Source organism: Ascidiella aspersa, chromosome 2 (assembly GCF_963924565.1).
Source record: "Ascidiella aspersa chromosome 2, kaAscAspe10.2, whole genome shotgun sequence".
Classification (NCBI taxonomy): Eukaryota; Metazoa; Chordata; class Ascidiacea; order Phlebobranchia; family Ascidiidae; genus Ascidiella; species Ascidiella aspersa.
The window spans coordinates 5,239,028-5,259,209 of NC_139448.1; the positions used below are offsets into that span (position 1 = coordinate 5,239,028).

Genomic DNA, 20,182 nt, shown 5'->3' on the forward strand with positions numbered 1-20,182 from the left:
CAATTAATTTAGTTAAAACCGAAATTTATTCCTATAAAAATTTAAATAAATAATGTTCATGTCCATACGATTCGGCATAAGCACATAAATCACTTCTAAGCCGTCCCCGCCAATAGAAATTCTTTGTTTCGACTGTGAAACTAAAAATGCCGTTGGACAAAGTAGCATTTCTGGGTAAATACGTATTAGATAAGAGCTTGAGTTAGCCGTATTTTGCCCTAATTCGTTAAATTAAAAAACGAGAATTATCTAGATGTACAAGTCTGGTAGTTTTATAGCATTTTTGTTAAAATATCCTATGCGACAGAATACTATCTATAGAATAGAGAAAATAATCATATAGTTTAACTGATTTACAGAAAAGAGTAACTATTCTTGTTAAGTGCTCAAAAAAAAATTAAAAAGCTTTGTCTTTTCTAAATCAGAAGATTAAAGCGAATTAAATTCGAAACGTCGACCTATATTTTTATACGTGAAATATATGGTGTACATTTCTGATTTGGATTTTCTTTCCTAACTTAAGAAAATACTTTACCAAATGTTGAGTCCAAGACAGGATAAGGTGGGATGTAATACATAATGCAGCTACTCGCAACAAAAGAAGTAATTTAATTTTTTTTTCATTTTTTATTTATCTATTGCTGACCTAGGATAATAAATATAATGCGGTACTACTCACCCTAAACCAAGTAAATAGCTATCATAAGCACTATGTCATAAGTTATCTTGCAATGGACTCAACATTTAGTCAAAGTATTTCCCCCTACCTTATCGCTTTCAACTTTTTGCCACTTTTGCGCCCAGGTAATATAATTAACACAAAAAAGCTTTTAGTTTTTAAGGCGAAACTGGTAGGCTTCATTCAACAGTGACTCTGTTATGCAGGCGGCGAAAAATCGATTCCTACTGTTATAAAAACACGTTTTAAACCAAAATAAAAAACCTTAGTAAACAACCCGCCGTAGGCTACAAGCTTTACAGCCCACCGTTAAGACGCGCATCACAATTACGGAGCATTATTCCAACGTTGTCTCTCCACTTTCGCAGGAAACCATAAATAGTGGACTTGGCTGGTACAACGCTTTCAGCATTGCAGAAGCAAAGGCCATCTACGTCAAACACAACGCTCTGACATTCTCTGTCGACGTATCGGGTGAGTTTAAACTTTCACTTATTTTTATTGTGAAACCACAATGCATTTTTTACCACGTATATGCACATTTTAAAATTTTCTCCTTGTATTTGATTACCTGTTTTTGTGGAAGATCGTTTTTACAGGTTACATGATTGATGATGCCACAGTATGAGGTAACTCAAATATTTTCTTCTGTAGAAAAATCTATAGCCCACTTCAACGAAAATCTGGGACCCGACACAAACCATTACCTGCCTATCGAAACAATGCTATTAAAGGTTTTTTTTACAAGAAATACTCCAGTGTATTCGAGATCCTGTTTTTACCACTGGCCCTAACCTTTTCATGTAATTTGACCAGGTAGGCCCAAAAGTAAGATTAAATCTGCTAAATCGAAAAAAAAACATAACGCAAAAAAACACTGCCCCCCTTCCCTATTTGTTTTAACCGAAATAAACTTCACAATAAAACAAGAAAAGAGAATAACAACTAAAAACCAATATTCCTATTGGAGATAATACTAAAACTTTCAAGCAAACAAATATCCAAAACAGAAAAAAATGTTTGCCTAATAAAAAAACAATCATTATCACTAAAGAAATCAAAAACAATAGTTGTAAACAAAAAATATATTCTGATTGGTTGTAAAAAAAAAACTTCAAAACAATGAAGAAAACGGGCGAAGTAATTTTAAGTTTTAAAGATTAGCAAAAAAAAGGTTTAAATAAATTACCTTGTAGACACTATAATATTACTTCCTCCACAAAACATTTTGCACCTCTTTGATGTAAAATGCCTCATTTTTGCTTTTCCAGTTCCGAATCAGTTGCCCACCACAACAAAGAGAATCACACAGCCACCAAGCAGCAGTTCGACCACCACCTCAACAAAGAGACCCACACAGCCACCAAGCAGCAGTTCGACCACCACCTCAACAAAGAGACCCACACAGCCACCAAGCAGCAGTTCGACCACCACCTCAACAAAGAGACCCACACAGCCACCAAGCAGCAGTTCGACCACCACCTCAACAAAGAGACCCACACAGCCACCAAGCAGCAGTTCGACCACCACCTCAACAAAGAGACCCACACAGCCACCAACTACATCTAGTGGGCCCGGTCTGTCTTCGTCCATCATTTGCGTATCCACATTGATTTTTATGGTTGTGGCCAAGGTTGTTATTACTTAAGTTATAAGTATATTCCTTTAAAAAAACATCCGATCCTGGTTACGCTTGGGTCTTTAAACTGAGTTTCATTGTTTATATATATACGCGGAACAGTGATCGACAAGAAGAAATGTTCCATAAAAATACGTCCTTCTATATGTTTAAGTCAAAGACTTGGCTTAGGTGCAATTTAGGCACTGTTTGTAAAAAAACCTTAGACTACTCGACAAACATGCTCCGTGCAAAATGGCTTGATTTGGACTTTGGCCAATTGTGCAGTCATTTGACTTACTTTTAAAGAATTATACTTGAATGTATTTTTATAAAAACTGGGCTTATTTGCGATAATTATTAAATAAAACAATGATAACTTTCTATTTGTTTTGATTTATGACTTGAATTGCTATTTGTTGTATGAGATTCGACTTGGACTTAAGTCTTTTTAGATATAAAACTCGTTTTTTTTTTTGGAAAAATGCAATTATCATGCTACAGAATCCAATACGATATACAGAGTATACTTTTTCCGTTGGATGCTTGTTTTTGTATACTGTATATATTATATGTATATAAGCCGCATATTGACAAACAAATTTCTGCTTTGTATAAATTTGGTTTGAATTAAAGCATTTGTTCTACCGATTGTCTTATTTCATATTATATTCAGTTTTGGAATAAGTTACCATCGTTAAAAATGCAAAAATAACCTAAACTAATTTAATTCAAAGATTCTCGCTGTTTGGAGCAGTTGATTTTACTGAAGTATAAGTTACATAAATTTTAATCTTTGAAAATGCTCTTATCTATTTCTAGCTATTCTAAAAATGGCTAGTATTTTTTTTAAGGTTTAACCGGAAGAATAAAATCCCCGGGCCGTCGTTTCGTGACCCCTCCTTGGAACAAAAAACATTTATCTGCACTCAAACATTTATCAGGCAGGCTTTATAAAGCAAGTAATCCCGGATACCGCCCAAAATAATAGACCGTCGACCACAAGCGTGGTATTTTTATTGACCAAAACATATATTATAAAAAACGACACAAAACGCCCGGCAGCCCGAAACAGCATATACAAGATAGGAGTGACCGCGCTTGTCAAACAAATTGCGAGAAATATGGCAAGCGAACTCCTAATATCGACGTGGCGGTGTTATAAAGATTAAACTACTTAACGAACTTAGTAAAACGAAAACCAATTTGTTCGGATGTTATATGATAAATATATTTCGCTATTGAAAGCATCATCGTTTTTTTCCTGTTTGGATTCAGGCAGATAATGTTACTCGAGAGAAAATTCTGATTGCGCTATTATAAGTAGAAAATCATTGTTTTGTCCATCCATAAATTGACGTTACGCTACAAAAACAGAAAGTCGAGTAAGTATTTCTTAACAAATTTCCACCTTTGACAGAGTTACTACACAATTATACTATTGATAGCATCAGTAATAACGCATATAACTGAAGAGTTTTTAAATACTTGCAATCTAGGAGCTATATATAGTAGCACCAGAATTCCGAGTGAAAAAATGTTAGTGACAAAAAGTTTTAGAAATAAATTTTGCAAGAATGAAATGCCTGTATATTGATTATTTAATCGACGTGTAGTTTAACAATGCCTTAGGGAAATAAAACGATAATTAACAATATAAAATATTAAAAAGCGTAAATCAAAACTTTAAATCTTACCCAAAATTACTCTAATTTGATTTTTAGAATAGCAATAGTCACAAAACAGAATCTTTCAAAACATTAGAAAACTTCACAGTATTATACCAAACCATATGGTAGAAAACCGTTCACAACATTCGTCATGAACTTGGAACTAGGGAAAAAAGAGTATCGCTGCTATACGTATGATTTAATAACCACTGGTTAGTATACACTGCAGAAGAACGACACAGCAAAAACACTGCACAATAAATTAGTGTTGCACTTGGTGTAAGGAAATGTAACAAGAAATGGTCAGGCGGTAGAAATAGTAAGTCAAGGATGTTCGAGCATTGGTATGTTATTACGATGCCCGATATTTTGGTCAAAAAAGTACGTCGGTGTTCAAACTAACCCTGGGAGTCTCGAAACACGCGAACAACAAAATTCGACTAGAAGCAAAATTGGTCAGATTACGAAAAGGCAATGGCAATGCTTTACACTTTTATTAGGAAATTTAGCTCCCGAGGTTGAAAATCCTTCCGATCACCAACGATTTCAGCCGAAAACTGCACGAGTGCCGATACTACCACTCGGCATCGGGTATCGGCTCCGATTATTATCGAAACTGTATGACAGAGGGATGAAGGTCTAAACATTCTGTATAGAGTAATGCATTTGGAAAATGCAAAATATGGCAAGCGGGGGTAACTGAAACTACGTATAAGAGCATTGGGGCTGGCTCTGTCTGGTTTCACTAAATGTAAGGAAATGCGACTAGGTGGTTTTAAGTAATAGAAAGAGTGTAAATATGGGAATAAGGGTTACTTTGTGTAAAATAACGACCAGTGGTATTTTCTGCATCACATTGGGGGTTATGGATATGTCTGTGTAAAATAGTGGGAAAAAATGAAGGTTTAATGATATACCCGTTCGTGTAACACGGAAACTATATCATTTCGTAATTAGATGGTGAGACGTACTTTTGTATGAAATAAGCGATTTTTTTTTGGGGGGTTCGTGACTTTTTCGTCATTGATTCTGCGTAAACTAGGGGCACTAAGGGGGAAAATTTGGGGTGGGTGAAATGGAAGTGGTAATCAGATGGTGTTTTAATCAAAATACGACTTTAGGTAGTACTTCCGTATGAAAGAGGTGTAAAAAGAATGCATTTAGTATATGTCCGTGAATCATTGGAAGTACGGAAGTTGTCTCACTAAGCATTTTCCGGCGAGGTTAGATATCACAAAGTACAATTGCACGACGCTAAGCGGTAAAGCAGCGCAACATGCGTCCAGTATCAACACAAAACACGGGTAGAAGGAAATTGCTGGCGCTCAAAGTTGTTGTAACACAGCAGAACAGGCGCAGTATCGAATAAAAAAACGCAACAACTATAGGAGAAGTCAACAACATAAAACACGACGACGTTAAACGAACACTGCTAAAAAAAAGTAACTTATTGTAAAGAAAAACACACAAAAGCAATGAACTTGGAAATGTACCGTAATCTGGTGTCCCATAGTTTGCGATCTTTTTTTAATTTATTAAATGTTATTGCGACCGTTTAAGATCCCAGCAATTAAACCTAAACTCGAATGGTGAGTGTTTTATATTTGTAAATAATTGTGTCACCCTCATTAAAGTAAAATACAACTATCTCAACATCTAAACCTAAACCAGGGTTCTTGAACTGGGATTCATGGACAATTTGTTTGTACACAGACTAGTTTTCTGTGTATTATTGAAATAGTCATAGTGACGGATATGTTCGACCTAAATAGCACTTTTCTAAATTCAACTTGTTTGATGACGTCAATTTATAACGGTATTTCTAATTTTTAAAACTCCAGTCTGCAGTGCGGTTCGAAAACACAACCTCGGTCGTATTCGAGCAATACAGGCTTTGTGGGAGCTGGTGGAGAAACACTCATAGCACCATTGCCTACTGCATCCTGTTCGTAATTTTAGCCTCGAAGAGGTTTGAACTCATGACCTAGGAAACGGGGATCGTCACTTTACTAACTGAGCTACACAGGTTCAGTGGGAGCTGGTAAAGAAACAACCATAGCACCGTTTCCTGTTACATTTTGTTCGTAAATCTAGTCTCGGCGAGGTTCGAACTCACGATCTTGGCAATTTGGGACTGTCGTTCTACCCACTACAAAGGTTAAGTGGAAGCTGGTCGAGAAACGACCATAGTAATACAGTACTCTAGGTTCAAACTCACGACCTCCGAAAAGGGACTGTCGCTTTACTAACAAAGCTATACAGGCTCAGTGGGAGCTAGTCAAACATAAAACTACAACATATATAGAGGTCGAAGACTTGTTCTTATGACCCCTTAAAATGAGTTGCGTATCCGCTAGCTTTGGCATAAACTTATAGTATAGCACTGTAGCGTGCTGCATCTTTTCCGTAGATAAAACTACAACATAATGTGGAGGTCCAACACTTTGTGTGAAATTGTTCTCGCGGCTTTTTAAAACCAGCTTCACGCTGGCTAGCTTCGGAAACCATGCCATAAAGCTTAAAATAACGCTTAAACAAGACAAAAAACCTGCAAAGGTCAAGATCTGACAAGCTTAAAGCCGTGGCCAGTGTCCAGAACATTGGGGGGTAACCACCTCATCTTTAGGCGCCGGTAGCGGCGTCCCGGGGCTCCCAGGAACCGGACCAGGGCCAGTCGGGCGCCGCACGAGGCCGAGAGGCGAAGACAAGGCCGGCACACGCCCGGATAGAGCGCCGCCCAGTGTTTGGCCAGGTTGGCCTGGTCATCTCCGCCTGTCGGAACCTCGAAAGAAGAAATTTATTTGATTTTAGGAAATTTTAAACCCCATATAGAAGTAGGATGTAGACCAGTGCTCTTCAACCGAAGTGCACAGTGCACCAAATATTCAGGATATTAGATTCAACTGGTGTATAAATAAACCTCTGTATTTTTTTTAAATATTGATGTCAAATTTAAATAGTCTGCTATTTTTTCAAGTTTGTTTGAATGCTGTTTATGACATGCAATAGCACTTTCAAGCTGCCATAATCGAACTCCCACCGACAGTGTGTAAAACTTCGGCAGCTCCGCTCGGTTTAATTGACATAATGATTTTTCATATTGCTTTTAACCTCAGTTTACCTTTGAGGTAAACAGGGTGGATGAGTTCTTCACAACTTGAGGGTTCACCAAACCGAAGGGTCTTTTGTCTTACCTTTTTCCTGTAGGCCAACTATATTTCGTTTTGTGTTATCATTTTCTTATATATGGCCAATATTGTTCTTGTCGGAATTTTTTTACGTCATTCGGTACCGGAACAAACGCGATACATTTGATCAAAATATCGGTTATCGGTTTTGAAGTGAAATATCGGTTATCGGACAATCCTATTTCTTTACCTTGAGGGCGAAATCTGTCCAGCGGCGTGACGTCATAAAAACGGGTCTGATGACGTAATTATCGATTCCCTTTTCGTCGGCGCCGTCGTCGGCCAGCCACGCGTTCGAATCGGCGCACAGACCGCTTGTGACGTCACAATTCCATCGGACCCACTCGGAAGTGAAGACCCCCGGCTGCGGGGGGGTCCGGCACGATTCCACGTCACCGGGGGTGTTTGATGACGTCATACGGCAGGTCTGAAGAGCCACGTAGCCACGCTGAAGCGACTTTACGGTTTTGATCCAGGGTTGTGACGTAGCAATGTCAAGGATCAACAGAAGACGCGAATCCGTGGCGCTGTGGTTGCCCTGGCAACAGCTCTCCCGCCACATCTCGATCACGTGATCGGGAGAAAGGCTCGCTCCGTCTGAAAATCGGTTTTGAAAAGGTTGAATTTTAGGCGGTTATAATGTTGCAAATATGCACGTCTGGTATTTTGGGTAAAATATCTGGGATAAGTAATTTGAGTTGCGAGACTACTGTGTTTAAAAGGGTTATACGGGAATTTTTGCAATCTGCAATCTCGTCTGAATAATGGAATACCAAAAACTAATTTATATGCAGTGTGGTAACCACGTCCAAGTTTTTTCAAAAAATACCAAGTCAAGTCGCAGTCCAAGTCATAGGTTGCATTATAAGTTAAATTCCAGTCAAACCATTGTAAGAGAAAGTCAACTTAAAATCAAATCACCTATATCAAAATAAAACAATAAACCTTCAAAATTGGTCACATCGTCCGAATTGAAGCAATAAGTAAACTAACAAATAAGAAAAAAAAAATAGCAAACTGACCGTTTTACGTGCAAAAATTGCGATAATAACCCAATTGTAAAACAAAATGTTAAGCGAAAACACTTGTCCAGGTCGCAAGTACTTTGCTCAAAAGGCTTCAAGTAAACTCATTTTACCAAAACAACTTAAGTCAAGTCATTTGTAAACAATGACTTAAGTACAGTTAAGTCAAGTCAATGATTTAAAGTGAACTAAACTTATTTAAGTAATTGCAAATAATTTACAAAAACTCGTCCGAGAGGCGCTCACCTCCCAGGAAACAACTTAAAGTTTCTCGACTGAAATGGCGAGTGCAAGTAAAAGAACATCGAGTATAAGCGCAAATGCCGTTGGACAAAGTAGAATTTTTTGGTAAAACCCGAATTAAATTAGAACTAGAATTAGCGCACACTTTCAATTCCCAAATTAAACTATAATTAGAATTAGATCGTTTTGAATTTTCTCAAATTAGAGTAGAATTAGAATTACCGAATTCCCAAAATAATTAAATTTGTACTAATATTTTAGCACACAAGCAACTTAAAAATAAGATTAGAATTAGAATTAGACGCATTTTGCTCTAAATATTTGAACTAGAAAACTAAAATTATCTAGTTGTCCGAGTCTGCCGAGAGGTACTCACCTCCCAGAATGAGCGATCCATCCTCCAGTGTAAGTCCGCTGAAGTAGAAGAGGTAAGTGTCGTACCTGGCTCCACTAGCGTCCTTCACACGACGCCCGAACAGCGCCAACAGCTTCTTCTCCGCCTCTGATGACGTCATACCGCTCGTGACGTAATCGCAGCCGAGATTTTCGATCAGATAGGTGGCAAAGAATCTGCGATGGCAAAGGATTGAGGTTGTTGAGTTGAATGTAAGGTGTATTTTTGTTTTGTATTTTTTTTGAACTGTATTAAATCGCGCAGACTGAAAATAATGACAAAATGTTCAGTTCAATTCAATTTTACAATCAAATTGTATTTCAGTTGATAGAGCGACGGTCCCGGTTTGGCAGAGGTCTTGAGTTCGAACCTCACTTGGTGAACTATTAGTAATAGTGTGTGCCTTTTCCCTTGGTCAGTACGACTTAGCAAGGGCTAGATCACAGAATATAAACAAACGTACATAAGAAACGGTCCAGCCTTTAGTTTCAAACGATTTCAAAAATCGAAAAAAATTGCCATGTTATAACAGCCGAAAGCTGAATAAACTACAAACTATATGTAGACCAAGGACCACTAAACTTTTTTTATATAAAGCCGGATAACTGTAAGGACTGATTGCGGGATTACTGTAACGATTAAATATCCCGGGCCGGATGTAACATTTTGTTCCACACAAAAAGAAGACATGTTAAAATGTTTACTAAAATATATAATTAAATTTCTGAAATTGTCGTTTACACAAAATTTGCATAAAAATTTAGCCTCAATTCGACAAAGTTTTCGGTTAATAAACTATTGAAAACCGTATTTCGGGAACATTAGGAAAATATGCGGCGGGACAAAGAATTGAACCGACGTAGTTTGGTGACCCCCGATGTAAACTGTAAATGAACTGCGCGGGGGTGCACGTGGAGTACACACAGACGACACGATAGACAAACAAACCGCTTCACGATCTGCAAATAAACTTGAGTGTGATTTACGATCGCTGGTGACCTACATATTCGAGTGCGCGTTACATACACACCACAATACAATGCACTCGTCACCATACATTGCACTGGCATGCACACAAGTGTGTAAAGTAGTGAGAGATGTTCTTCTCCTTCAACGGCCGCCAGCTCAGCTCGTATACGCGCTGTTGCAGAGATTATTAACTTGATCGCGACTTGCGCTCTCTGCTTGATCTTCGGGCTACGGTTTTCAGGTGCTCAGCCCACAAGCACCGCGCGTAAAGTGCTCAGCCGGGAGTTGAGCCCCAGGTCTGAGGATTGCTGGTCAGTGGCGCTAACCACTTCGCCAACGCGCCCACATGACCTGACCTGAACGACTGGTGACCTGAACGACCTTGACGGATCGGTTGGGGTTTGGTGGGTTCAAGTCCAACGTGGGTGACGTTTGGGTGAGGTGGGGTTACGCAACAGTAGAATACACTTATACCCAGCGTTTGAATCTACTTGAAACTTGGATAACAAATTTGTCCAGGTTTCGCCGATTTTTTCGTTGTTTTTAAATACTGTGTTTTACTTCTTAAAGCCGATGTTTATTTTCTTTTTTATATTTAAACTATTAGTTTTTTAAACCACGAATTATTGCTCAAGATGATTTCCCCAGCGGGTTTTTTTGCCTGGATTCGGGCTATTTTTAACCGACTGCGTAGCTCTGGTCCAAATGCAAATTCCTATATGTTGAAATATATAAATGCTCACGCAATGTTAACAAGTGTAAAAGGATCAGATGTTTCTTCGACGTATTTAACGAACATCGCAACTCCTTTAAAATAACCACAGAATTTTTTGGGGGAAATAAAAAAACGGTCCAGTTTGTTGCGTAGAAATGACTCATCATTTAGTCTGTGATGAAAGAAGCGGCGGAAACGGGATGCGCTTCACTGGTGCGTGACGAAGCGGGGTCACTGGAGTTCAAATTTATTGCATGGCAACAATCCGTGCAGCCGTCAAGGTGCATGAGCACACACAAAATGCCTTTAGCGGCACAAATTTGCCACAGGAATTTGTAACATGGCCTGAAAGCGTTGCGAAGCGGCATTTTTTAAAAAGTTTGTACAGGGTTGTCATACAGTTTTGGTTCCAAAGACATTCAAATACTTTTCAAAGATAAATTTGAAGCTTTCCAAAGACCTAAAACTAGATTGTTCAACGTTTTTTGGTTTATAATTCGTACAAAAAAGAGTAATTGGTTTTACAAAGGCACTTGCTGAACATATAAGTTTTAAAGCTAGACAAAAAATAAAGTCAAAGAATTTTAAAAGACTCACTTTGTGGCAACTCTGCTTTATTATAATTAGTACATTTTAGTTTTTAGCGGAAACTTGAACACCCTGACATATCGATCCATTTTCAATTCAATGAGCGATTTTAATGGAAAAACATATTTGAAGCACAACTGAAAGGCTTATAGTTGCTACAAAATGGTACACAAATCAAGCGTTCAGGGTGCATATTGAGAAATTAACTCAAAATCACATTCCAAATAACTGTAGTGGTTTACCCACTGTTGTAATGACTTAAATCAATCTTAACTTAAGTATACTTAATTAGGTCACTTGAAATGAAGTAAATGCACTTAAGTCATTATTTTTAAAATATTTGACTTGACTTAAGTCGCTTGAGCAAAATGACTTGAGTTGGACTTGAATCCTTGTTTTAAATATGTTGGGTTGAAATTACTTGTTATCGTCAGATGTTTTTTATTAAAATTGGATTATTTATCTTAATTGTTGCACCAAATTGTTTGCACAATGTTGCGTTGTTGTTATAATTTTTTTTTTTTTGAGTTTACAATTTTAATGGTTAAACGTTTAGTTTTATGTCAATGATTTGACTTAAAGTTATTTTGCTTTAATAATGACTTGACTTGAAGTCGACCTGCTCTTGTGCAAACATCCTAATTTTTATATTGACTTAACTGGGACATAAGACAATTCGAAATGACATGTTTACAACACTGGGTTCACCTGTGCAGAGCTGTGATGAGGGTGGTGGCTCTGTTGTTCTGCTGTTCCAGGCTCCCGGGAGTAAGAATCGTCACCGAACTTGTCGGGCTGAAAATTAAATTATCAACGCTAAAATGCAATTTAAAGTCCACTAAAACCAAGCGCGCGAGGTCAATTATTGTAAGCATGCTGGGTTATGTCAAAAATGACCACCTGACGACTAATAAAAGAGAAAGTTGCAAAATCTCAAATAACTAAAGATTGCACGCATTACCTCGGTGTTTTTTTTTCTGTTTCTTGAGTAGCTAAACGTTTTTTAAATCTCAAATACATTTTTCACAAAAAATAGGTATTTTCATGAAAAGATGAATTCTAAACACAGTATGTTTAATTTATATAATTTAAATTGCATGCAAAACTATTAAAAACTTTTTTTTTGTCTCAACCAGAAATGGCAATATGACTACACGTAATTGACGATTATCTTTAAGATCCAAATAAACTTAGCAAACTAAAAAAAACTAGGTGTTATTAATAAAAATTCAATTGTTGCTTAATGTCTTTTAAACTGCGCCCAACAAAGTTAAAAAAAGGTTTAAACTAAAAAAAATAATTTATTTATTTTTCCCATTTTTTTTTCTCCATAAGAAAAAAGTAAAATTCCAATTACTTGACGACTGTTGTGGGTGTTATTAGCGCGTAAGCGGCACACGTTCCTCCAAGCTTAACCGCCAGTTCCCTGGCTCGACCGTACGAACACGACTCAATACCGCCCACTAGCAGAAGCACGGCCGGGTAAAAAGCGTCCTCGCGCCGCCAGCAGATGGCGCCAAAGATCACGGTGGTGAGCAGAGCGCAGGCGACTGTTTGCTGGCCGACCAGGCAGATGTTCCGAACTCCTGCGATGAGGTTTTGGATAATTTATTATTATTAAAGTGGGTCGCACTTAATTTTAACTTTCTTGGTCGGCCGCAAGATGCAAGGTTTGAAAACCTTTGGCATAGACGCACAGATAACTGAACTCACTACAAATAAGGCCTCGTAAAAAATTGAAATATGCCAGATTGGTAAGTTTAATTATTCTACAGGGTTCGGAATTTGTTTGTTGGAGTAATGCGAAAACCGAAAAATTATGGTGGGTAGCTTATACAAATCATGAAAAAAAATCGATTTTTTTTAATTTTCGAGTTGCTAAAAACTTTAAGCTCCACACTGACCTCTACTGGACATGATGTGCGCGAAATTGGTGCTTCCGGACGATGTTGGCAACTTGCGAAGAAAGTCCTGACACTCAGAGAACTTGCGACCTAGAACAACCTGGGATAAAAGAAGGATAAAAAATAATGGAAACTAGTATAACCATGCAAATACTCTTTGTAAATCAGTTCTCACAGTTTGACGTCATTATGTAGCAGTTTAGGTTGTAACAAAACTGTATTTTTGTATTTATCAGTCTTGTACATGGAGCAAATTTCTTATATAATTGAATTACGATAAAACATCATAAAACCAAGCTTCGAAGTTTGTAATGCTTTTTATAAAAGGATTACAGTACGACTAAAGTTTTACAAAAACGTGTTTTTACAAAAGCACTAAAAAATATGTGGGTAATGATACTAGTCCACAATGCATTAGTACAGGTTACAAATTTAACAGGAATACATTACATTGTGCTTACCTCAGTGGCAAAGTATCCGCAATGCATACAGAGCCACATTATTCCACTCACGCTAACAACAGGAACAACAAACACCAGCTCGTACTCAGGGTGGAGAAAAACCGCCTGAAAATAGGACATTTAATATCATCTTGCAGTGTATTACACAAGTCTCAAACAAGTCAGTACCAAAAGCCATTGCAGACTCTTCACCAAATTTGTCGATCAATGATGCAAGCAGGGCAGACTAGAAAAACAACTAGCCTGCAGTGAGGTTCGAACTCACGACCTCCGGTCAAGCCAGGACCGTCGCTCTACCAACTGAGCTTTAATATGTAAGCCGTAATCGTTTGTCAAAAAGCAGCTTCAGAAGGGCTAGATTTCAGTTGTAAACACACATATGTGTGTTCAGGTTTCATTGGACCAAGCAGGCCCCAGTACAATAATTGTCAGAGCAAGTCAAGTTATTTGCATCAAAATAAAAAGGTAAATTATTAAAATTGATAAACCTATCTGATACGGATAAGAATTTAACATTTTATTTATGAGCGATATTTTACAAAATCGACAACAGAAACGTAACATAATGCTACCAAATTGTCATTTAGAAGCAAAAATTGGGGTTAGAAAGACTAACCAAATTTTACGAAGATCTTTCAATGAAAACACGCTACTGACTAAAGTCTGAATTTTTCTGCTTAAACTACTTAAGTCAGGTCATAATAAAAACAGTGACTTAACCGCGTGACTTAGTCATTGACTTAATTTGGTATGTCCGAAAAGAATGTAAATACCACTCAAGTCAGTCATTCAAAAATAGTGACTTAAATGCTTTAACGTAAGTCATTACAACACTGATCTATCACTATAAAGCAGGGGTTATTAACCAGGGGTACGTGTACCCCTTGGTGGTACGAAGCACCAAATCAGGGGGTACGACATGCAGTGTGAAATTATGCGCTATTTAGGCATATTTGTATTTAGGCAACTACGAAAAGCAACATAAAAAAAACAATATTAAATTGACTGATTTTTTGTGTGTTGTAAATATTGTTGCTCACAAGACTGTATTTAATGCATGCATTCAACACGGAAGTTAGAAATACATTGAGTTTAATACCTATCATTACAATTTAATTTACTTCCGTCGGTCATTGTAGACAGGGGTACGAGAAAATTTCATGAAAGCTAACGGGGTACGAGAGCCAAAAAGGTTAAGAAACACTGCTATAAAGCAACTTTGTCGAGCCACCAATGAAATGTCCCACTAAAACAAAACTTCTTCATTTACCATGTTAAAAAACATAAAAAATTAAAATGTAAGGGAATGTATCTTGGTTTTGGGTAATGAGTGCTTAGAGGTAGAAAAATGTTCAGAATATAACAAATAAAGAAGTATATAACTGTACTTACATAAAACGCAAGCGCTCCAAATCCGCTTTCTAAAAGGAAAACCATCAACAACGATAAATAGTTGGAGCACCTGGGAAACGAATAAGAAGAAGTGACTAATTACAATCAGTAACAAAATGGCATCCAAGTCTAAACATTTCAAAATAGAGTGCTTTATTGAGCTTGAAACCACCCAAGGATGGAAAGTGCAGGTAACTATATCACCTTGACAAAGTCTTGCAAAATGCGATTTTTTGTTTCTTTATCTGCGCGATTTTGGTCAAGTGCAGCAACTTAAAATTAGTCAAATTGTATCACTTAACAGGTCGATATATAAAGTTCTGAAAAAACAATACTGGAATCTAATCTAGTTACTCAAATCGAGTCTTAAAAACAGAGTTTTCAGGTAAACTTCTCAAAATAACAGTATTTGAGTGGAATAACATTACTCGAGACAAGTTCTCAAAGCAAGTTTAAAAAAAAAACAATTTTTAAGTCAAAAATTAACTTCGGAAAAGCTTGTATACAACGCGTGGGAGCAACATCATATTTACTCTTAATTTAATTTCCCAAATTAGCAGTACTCAAGATGAGTTGAAAAAAGTACTACTTTCTATTCAAGTTCAGAAAACAACATCAAACTTAATTTAAGTTAAAAAATCTAAATTAATAACAATTTACCTTCCCATTGAAAATGAACATGACCACCGTTCTACTGCCGACAATGGTGAAAAATAGAAATCAATAAGTGGCGAGAAAAATAGTCTCAAGTGGTAACAAATCAATGCATAAGGGTTTAAGGTTGCTTTCAGATTGTCGAACACAGATATTCCTGGAAAAAAAGCAACCCCACTTTACTAAAAAAACCATTTGTTAAAAATCCTAATACATATTTTTTGAAGATATTGTCAAAATCATGTTTAATTACCATACTACTGCATGAAGGCCCAATTTAGAAATTAAAAATTTAGAAGGTTTGCGCAAGATACAAATTGTATGTATGTCTTCTAAACAGTTGATATCAAACAAAAATATCAATAGATAGAAATCATTTCTATGGTGTAAACGAAGTTAAAAACCGATATTTCAGCAGCAGACACCAGAATGTCAGTCTATAACTTTGTTTACAGCAGAAGAATGATTTACATCTTTTAATATCACATAAAGTTGGCGTTGTTGTACACACTAAAAAAATCAGGTCTAAATGAAATAAAATGTTAAAATAAACATGTTTACTAATTAGCCCACTAAATTAACATTCATTGGTTTATGCAAAATACAAACCTGCTGTTTTTAAAATATTACACAGTAAACAGTGGTTTGATTCTCTATTAAAAACTAGACATAGACCGATATATCGGTTTACCGATAATATCGGCTGATATTTGGCTTTCGATATATCGGTATCGGTAAATGAAGGCTGATACTTTGGCTGATATTTAAGTACGAAGATATGATAATTACTCATTTTTTAATACAAAAACATTGGGTTTTAGCATCACGCCAAGTAAATATGCAATATAATAGTTCATTAAATAAAGGTATATAACAGGGGTGGGCAAATGTATTCAATGGAAGAGCCATTTGCATAAAATACAAGTGCCAGAGAGCAGCAAATTATTTCAATACAGAACCGGTAAATAATGAAAGTTCAGCAATAATAACATAATTGTGATAAAACAAAAAAGTAATAATCAACACAATAATAATAACCGTAATAACAAAATAACACGCGCAATATTTAGCCGCAGTTTGCCCACCCCTGCTACATTAACTGAAACGTTATTTGGATTTTATTTTTAATTAATTCAAATTTTGAACATTTCTTAGGTATTTCAAAAAACCGGTATTGGGTATCGGTTGACAAGATTAAAAAAATGGGGTATCGGTCAAAAAAAGTTATATCTGTCGATCTCAATTAAAAACATCAGGTTTTGTTACATGTTGAACAAAACAAAAATTACTTACCAAATAGGTGATGTTACGTGTTTATCAACACTTAAACACCCAAATTAATTAATTGCCATAAGCCAAATCTTAGAGTTCATTAAGTGATTTTACGATGTGATAAATAGGGTTTTAGATTACGCGTTTCAGCTTTCGTTTGCCAAATATGTTCTTCAGTTACATAATATCATATTTGATCATGTAAAGTTTTCCGTATTGTTGTGTGTAAAATTCCTGTGTTTTCCTGCTTTAGTTCGCCTGGTTTCAAACTTGACAAGTAACCTTTAATCTCGTAATCTATAACTGTCAGTCTTGCAGGCGGTGTTCTCACGTTCTGCAACACAAGCCACTTGTTTTGCTGGCGTCTGACTCCCGCTGCAATTTGGCCTTAGAATGGCCACTGTAATGCCTAGCCATGTTTTCAGAGTGCCGGCCAGTCTTATTGGCCAAATATGACGTAACTTTTGTGTTCTTTTTCTTCCTATGTATTGGCTATATACATGTCGTTTATTAGCGGCTTTGAGCTTTTTTCTAGAGAAGTCTTTTGCGAAGTTTTAGCCGACAGTCGCTGCAATAGGCGGTGGCTGTCTGTCTCACATTAACTTGAAAATCAATTTACGTTCACTAATGCTATTTGATAACGTTTTAATTCGTTGTAACAATATACTTTTGATTGGAATTTTAGTTGTGGTTATGACAGGTAGCATATCTGACCAGAAACCTTTGCAAACAACAAGAACTCGCACGGTTGCTACCCGCCGGGCAACTGTATGGGGTCAGGGGCCAGGCCCCAGTGCACAGGTCGCGGTGGGGGCGCAACAGGTACCAAAATAATTTAACCTATTACATTTGAGTTACCTGAAACTGTTATGAACAGGACCAAGTACGCAAACGCGAGAACGCACTTCATTCGGAAGTTGATGACCACGAATGCACTTGCGGCAACAATTACAAGAAGCTCCAGGAATAATTTCATGTCGAGAAAGAGAATTCCTCCCAAAATAAAACCGAGCAAAGTCGACATTTCAAAGTTGGTGACAAAAACAGATCTAGAAGGCAAATATTGCTGGAATAATTACCTATTATAATATGGGTAATATTTGACACTGGTGGATGTTTTACTTGTTTGAAATATGATAATTAGCTAAAAATTCGAAAAATATAGAAACACAGAATGTAAGATCACATTAATCGTAAAATCTACAACTCATTTCTGGAAGTCGGTAAAAAAATTGCAAAAAGGTTAGGAGTATAACCAACACACGGTCTTAGCATCATAGGATTCAGTGTTTATTTTTGCTAACTAATCTGGTTAAACAAGCATTGGCCAACACCTAAAATAGGTTGATGAAGACACATTTGTTGTGTCATGTAACGATTAAACAAAAAAAAAATGAATAATTTTTTTAATCTTTAATTTTACCTTGCCTTAAAATGCCTGAATTGCATTAACATCTAAAATAAATTTGCTATAACAAGACAAAACTTTTGAAAAACAATATGTTAAACCAATCTTATCTTGTTACCTGTAGGAGACATTTTTGCAGAATCTATCCATAAAGTCGCAGCAGCACTTAATTGCGGTGCTCGTCATAACCAGCATATCGGCAAGTCTGTCACGGTCATCATACCACCACGGTCTGTACCACTGGCGCCCGAACGTAAGACAACTCAACAAAAAACTCCACCAGAAGTGGGACACAAGTACACAATAACCTGAAAATAAATAAATGTTATAACACGTTTTAAATGGAACTCTTGATGGCACTTTTATGTTCTATTTGGGTGCATCTGCTCTTATGTGGGAGAGTACATTGATAAAATTATAGAAATATTTTTTTAAATTGAATTTAAAAGATTTTTGCTGGAAGAACAATTGTACTATTGAATTTAAAAGGTTTGTCACATCTCTATAAAAACCTAAATGAAAGTATTTCATATAAATTGTGGAATTCACACTTCCATAAATTTGAATATTTTTAACATTAATAAAAACAACATAAATTAACTCTGTACAATTTCCATCACACATAAAAGAAGTATACACTTGTTATTCATTATATAAAAAATTGAAACCAAATTCTACAATATTTTTTTAAAAACTTTATCATAATTTACCACTATATTAAATATATAAATTTTACTAACTTACAATACCATAAGTTCAGTATTTCTTTGATTAGTTAGAAAAATATAGGAGTGGTTAAACAAAAACACAGCCTTACCAGCATCTGACGAAAAACAATAGTCGAGGTAAATAACAACAAAGCTGACAAGGATAAATGATCCTCCAACGGCAAGCTTAAAGTGTTCGGCTTCATTTTGCCACAGATTGGCAACAATCACTGAAAGGGTAACAATCAGAAGAAATCCAGGGACCGTTTTCAAAAATCTGAAATTAGATAAATGTTTAAATATGATGTCACAAATTTCACATATTGATATATATATATATATATAGATGTGTGTGTGTTTGTTTGCAAGTATAAAGATTAAACCATGTACAGAACTAGCACCGTCACTAGGAGTTGTTAGAAACATAATATATTTATCATGTAACATCAAAACATACTAATTTTCGGTTTACCAAGTTTCGTACTATCATTAATATGCAACCAGAATTCTTTTTTACAATTCGGATTCAGGCAGACTCTGATATTTGAAAGAAAATGCTAAGTGTATGCAAGTATATATGAAGTTTAGTATTATAAATTGGAAATATTGAAAATAAAAGTACTAAAAAGTATGTTTTTTTAAGTTTATTTTTATGCAAATTAAATTTCAAAAACTTTGTAATTTCAAATATACATAGAATATTTTTCAGATATAACAAAATGTCAATGGTAATTTTTACCTGATTCTATCCAAAAGTTTGGCTCCGGCCATCTTCCAGCAATTAGAAAACCGTGACCAGCATCCACAAAAGCAAGAGTAAACCCAACGAAAAACAAAAAAGGATTTATATTCCTGATCCAGGTGATAGCCGCAAACAGTCGGTTGTTCTGTTAAATAATTATTGTTTAAGATATATGAAAGTACAGGGGTTGTTGTTAAGGATGTTCATAAGTTATTCTTTATCTCGATTCAATATGACACCAAATAATGTTATTGCTATGATAAAACAAGCAAAATAGGTCAAAAAATTCGCTCAAACATATTTTTTCCAAGTTCTTATATTTCCTTTAGCGTTACCTTGAGTTGTTAAGCTACTATTTTTAAAGGATTTATTTTTTCAAGTAAAAGCACTGTGTTTTGGAACACCATATACGGATCTGTTCATAAGTTTAATGGTGAAAATAACGGCCCAAATAGATGTAAAAAGATCACTGATGATGGCATGAGCATTTGCCGAAACGTTTCAACAATAAAGCATGTCGCTATTTACGTCTATTTGCGCCGTTATTTTCACA

At 36.1% G+C, this 20,182-nt stretch overlaps 1 protein-coding gene across 1 annotated transcript; it reads right to left on the reverse strand.

Moving 5' to 3' along the window:
* Window positions 1-3,360: 3,360 nt before the first annotated feature.
* On the reverse strand, window positions 3,361-19,768 carry LOC146163284 (transmembrane protein 168-A-like). Its single transcript, XM_083381468.1, has 13 exons — window positions 19,627-19,768; window positions 18,998-19,164; window positions 18,299-18,488; window positions 17,631-17,821; window positions 15,507-15,657; window positions 14,847-14,916; window positions 13,455-13,559; window positions 12,994-13,093; window positions 12,447-12,675; window positions 11,798-11,884; window positions 8,800-8,993; window positions 7,346-7,752; window positions 3,361-6,749 (listed from the first exon to the last, which is right to left on the reverse strand). Exons 1-13 carry the CDS (start codon window positions 19,656-19,658, stop codon window positions 6,525-6,527), a joined length of 2,148 nt encoding a protein of 715 aa, XP_083237594.1. The 5' UTR covers window positions 19,659-19,768; the 3' UTR covers window positions 3,361-6,524.
* Between the last annotated feature and the right edge of the window lie 414 nt (window positions 19,769-20,182).

Excerpts from the sequence above, each read along its gene's own strand:
- LOC146163284 (XM_083381468.1), bottom strand. The coding sequence starts at position 19,658 with ATGGCCGGAGCCAAACTTTTGGATAGAATCAG. Across the intron at positions 11,885-12,446 it reads ACACCCACAACAGTCGTCAA|CCCGACAAGTTCGGTGACGA; the intron begins GTAATTGGAATT and ends TTTAATTTTCAG. Across the intron at positions 8,994-11,797 it reads CTCATCACAGCTCTGCACAG|ATTCTTTGCCACCTATCTGA; the intron begins GTGAACCCAGTG and ends TTGCCATCGCAG.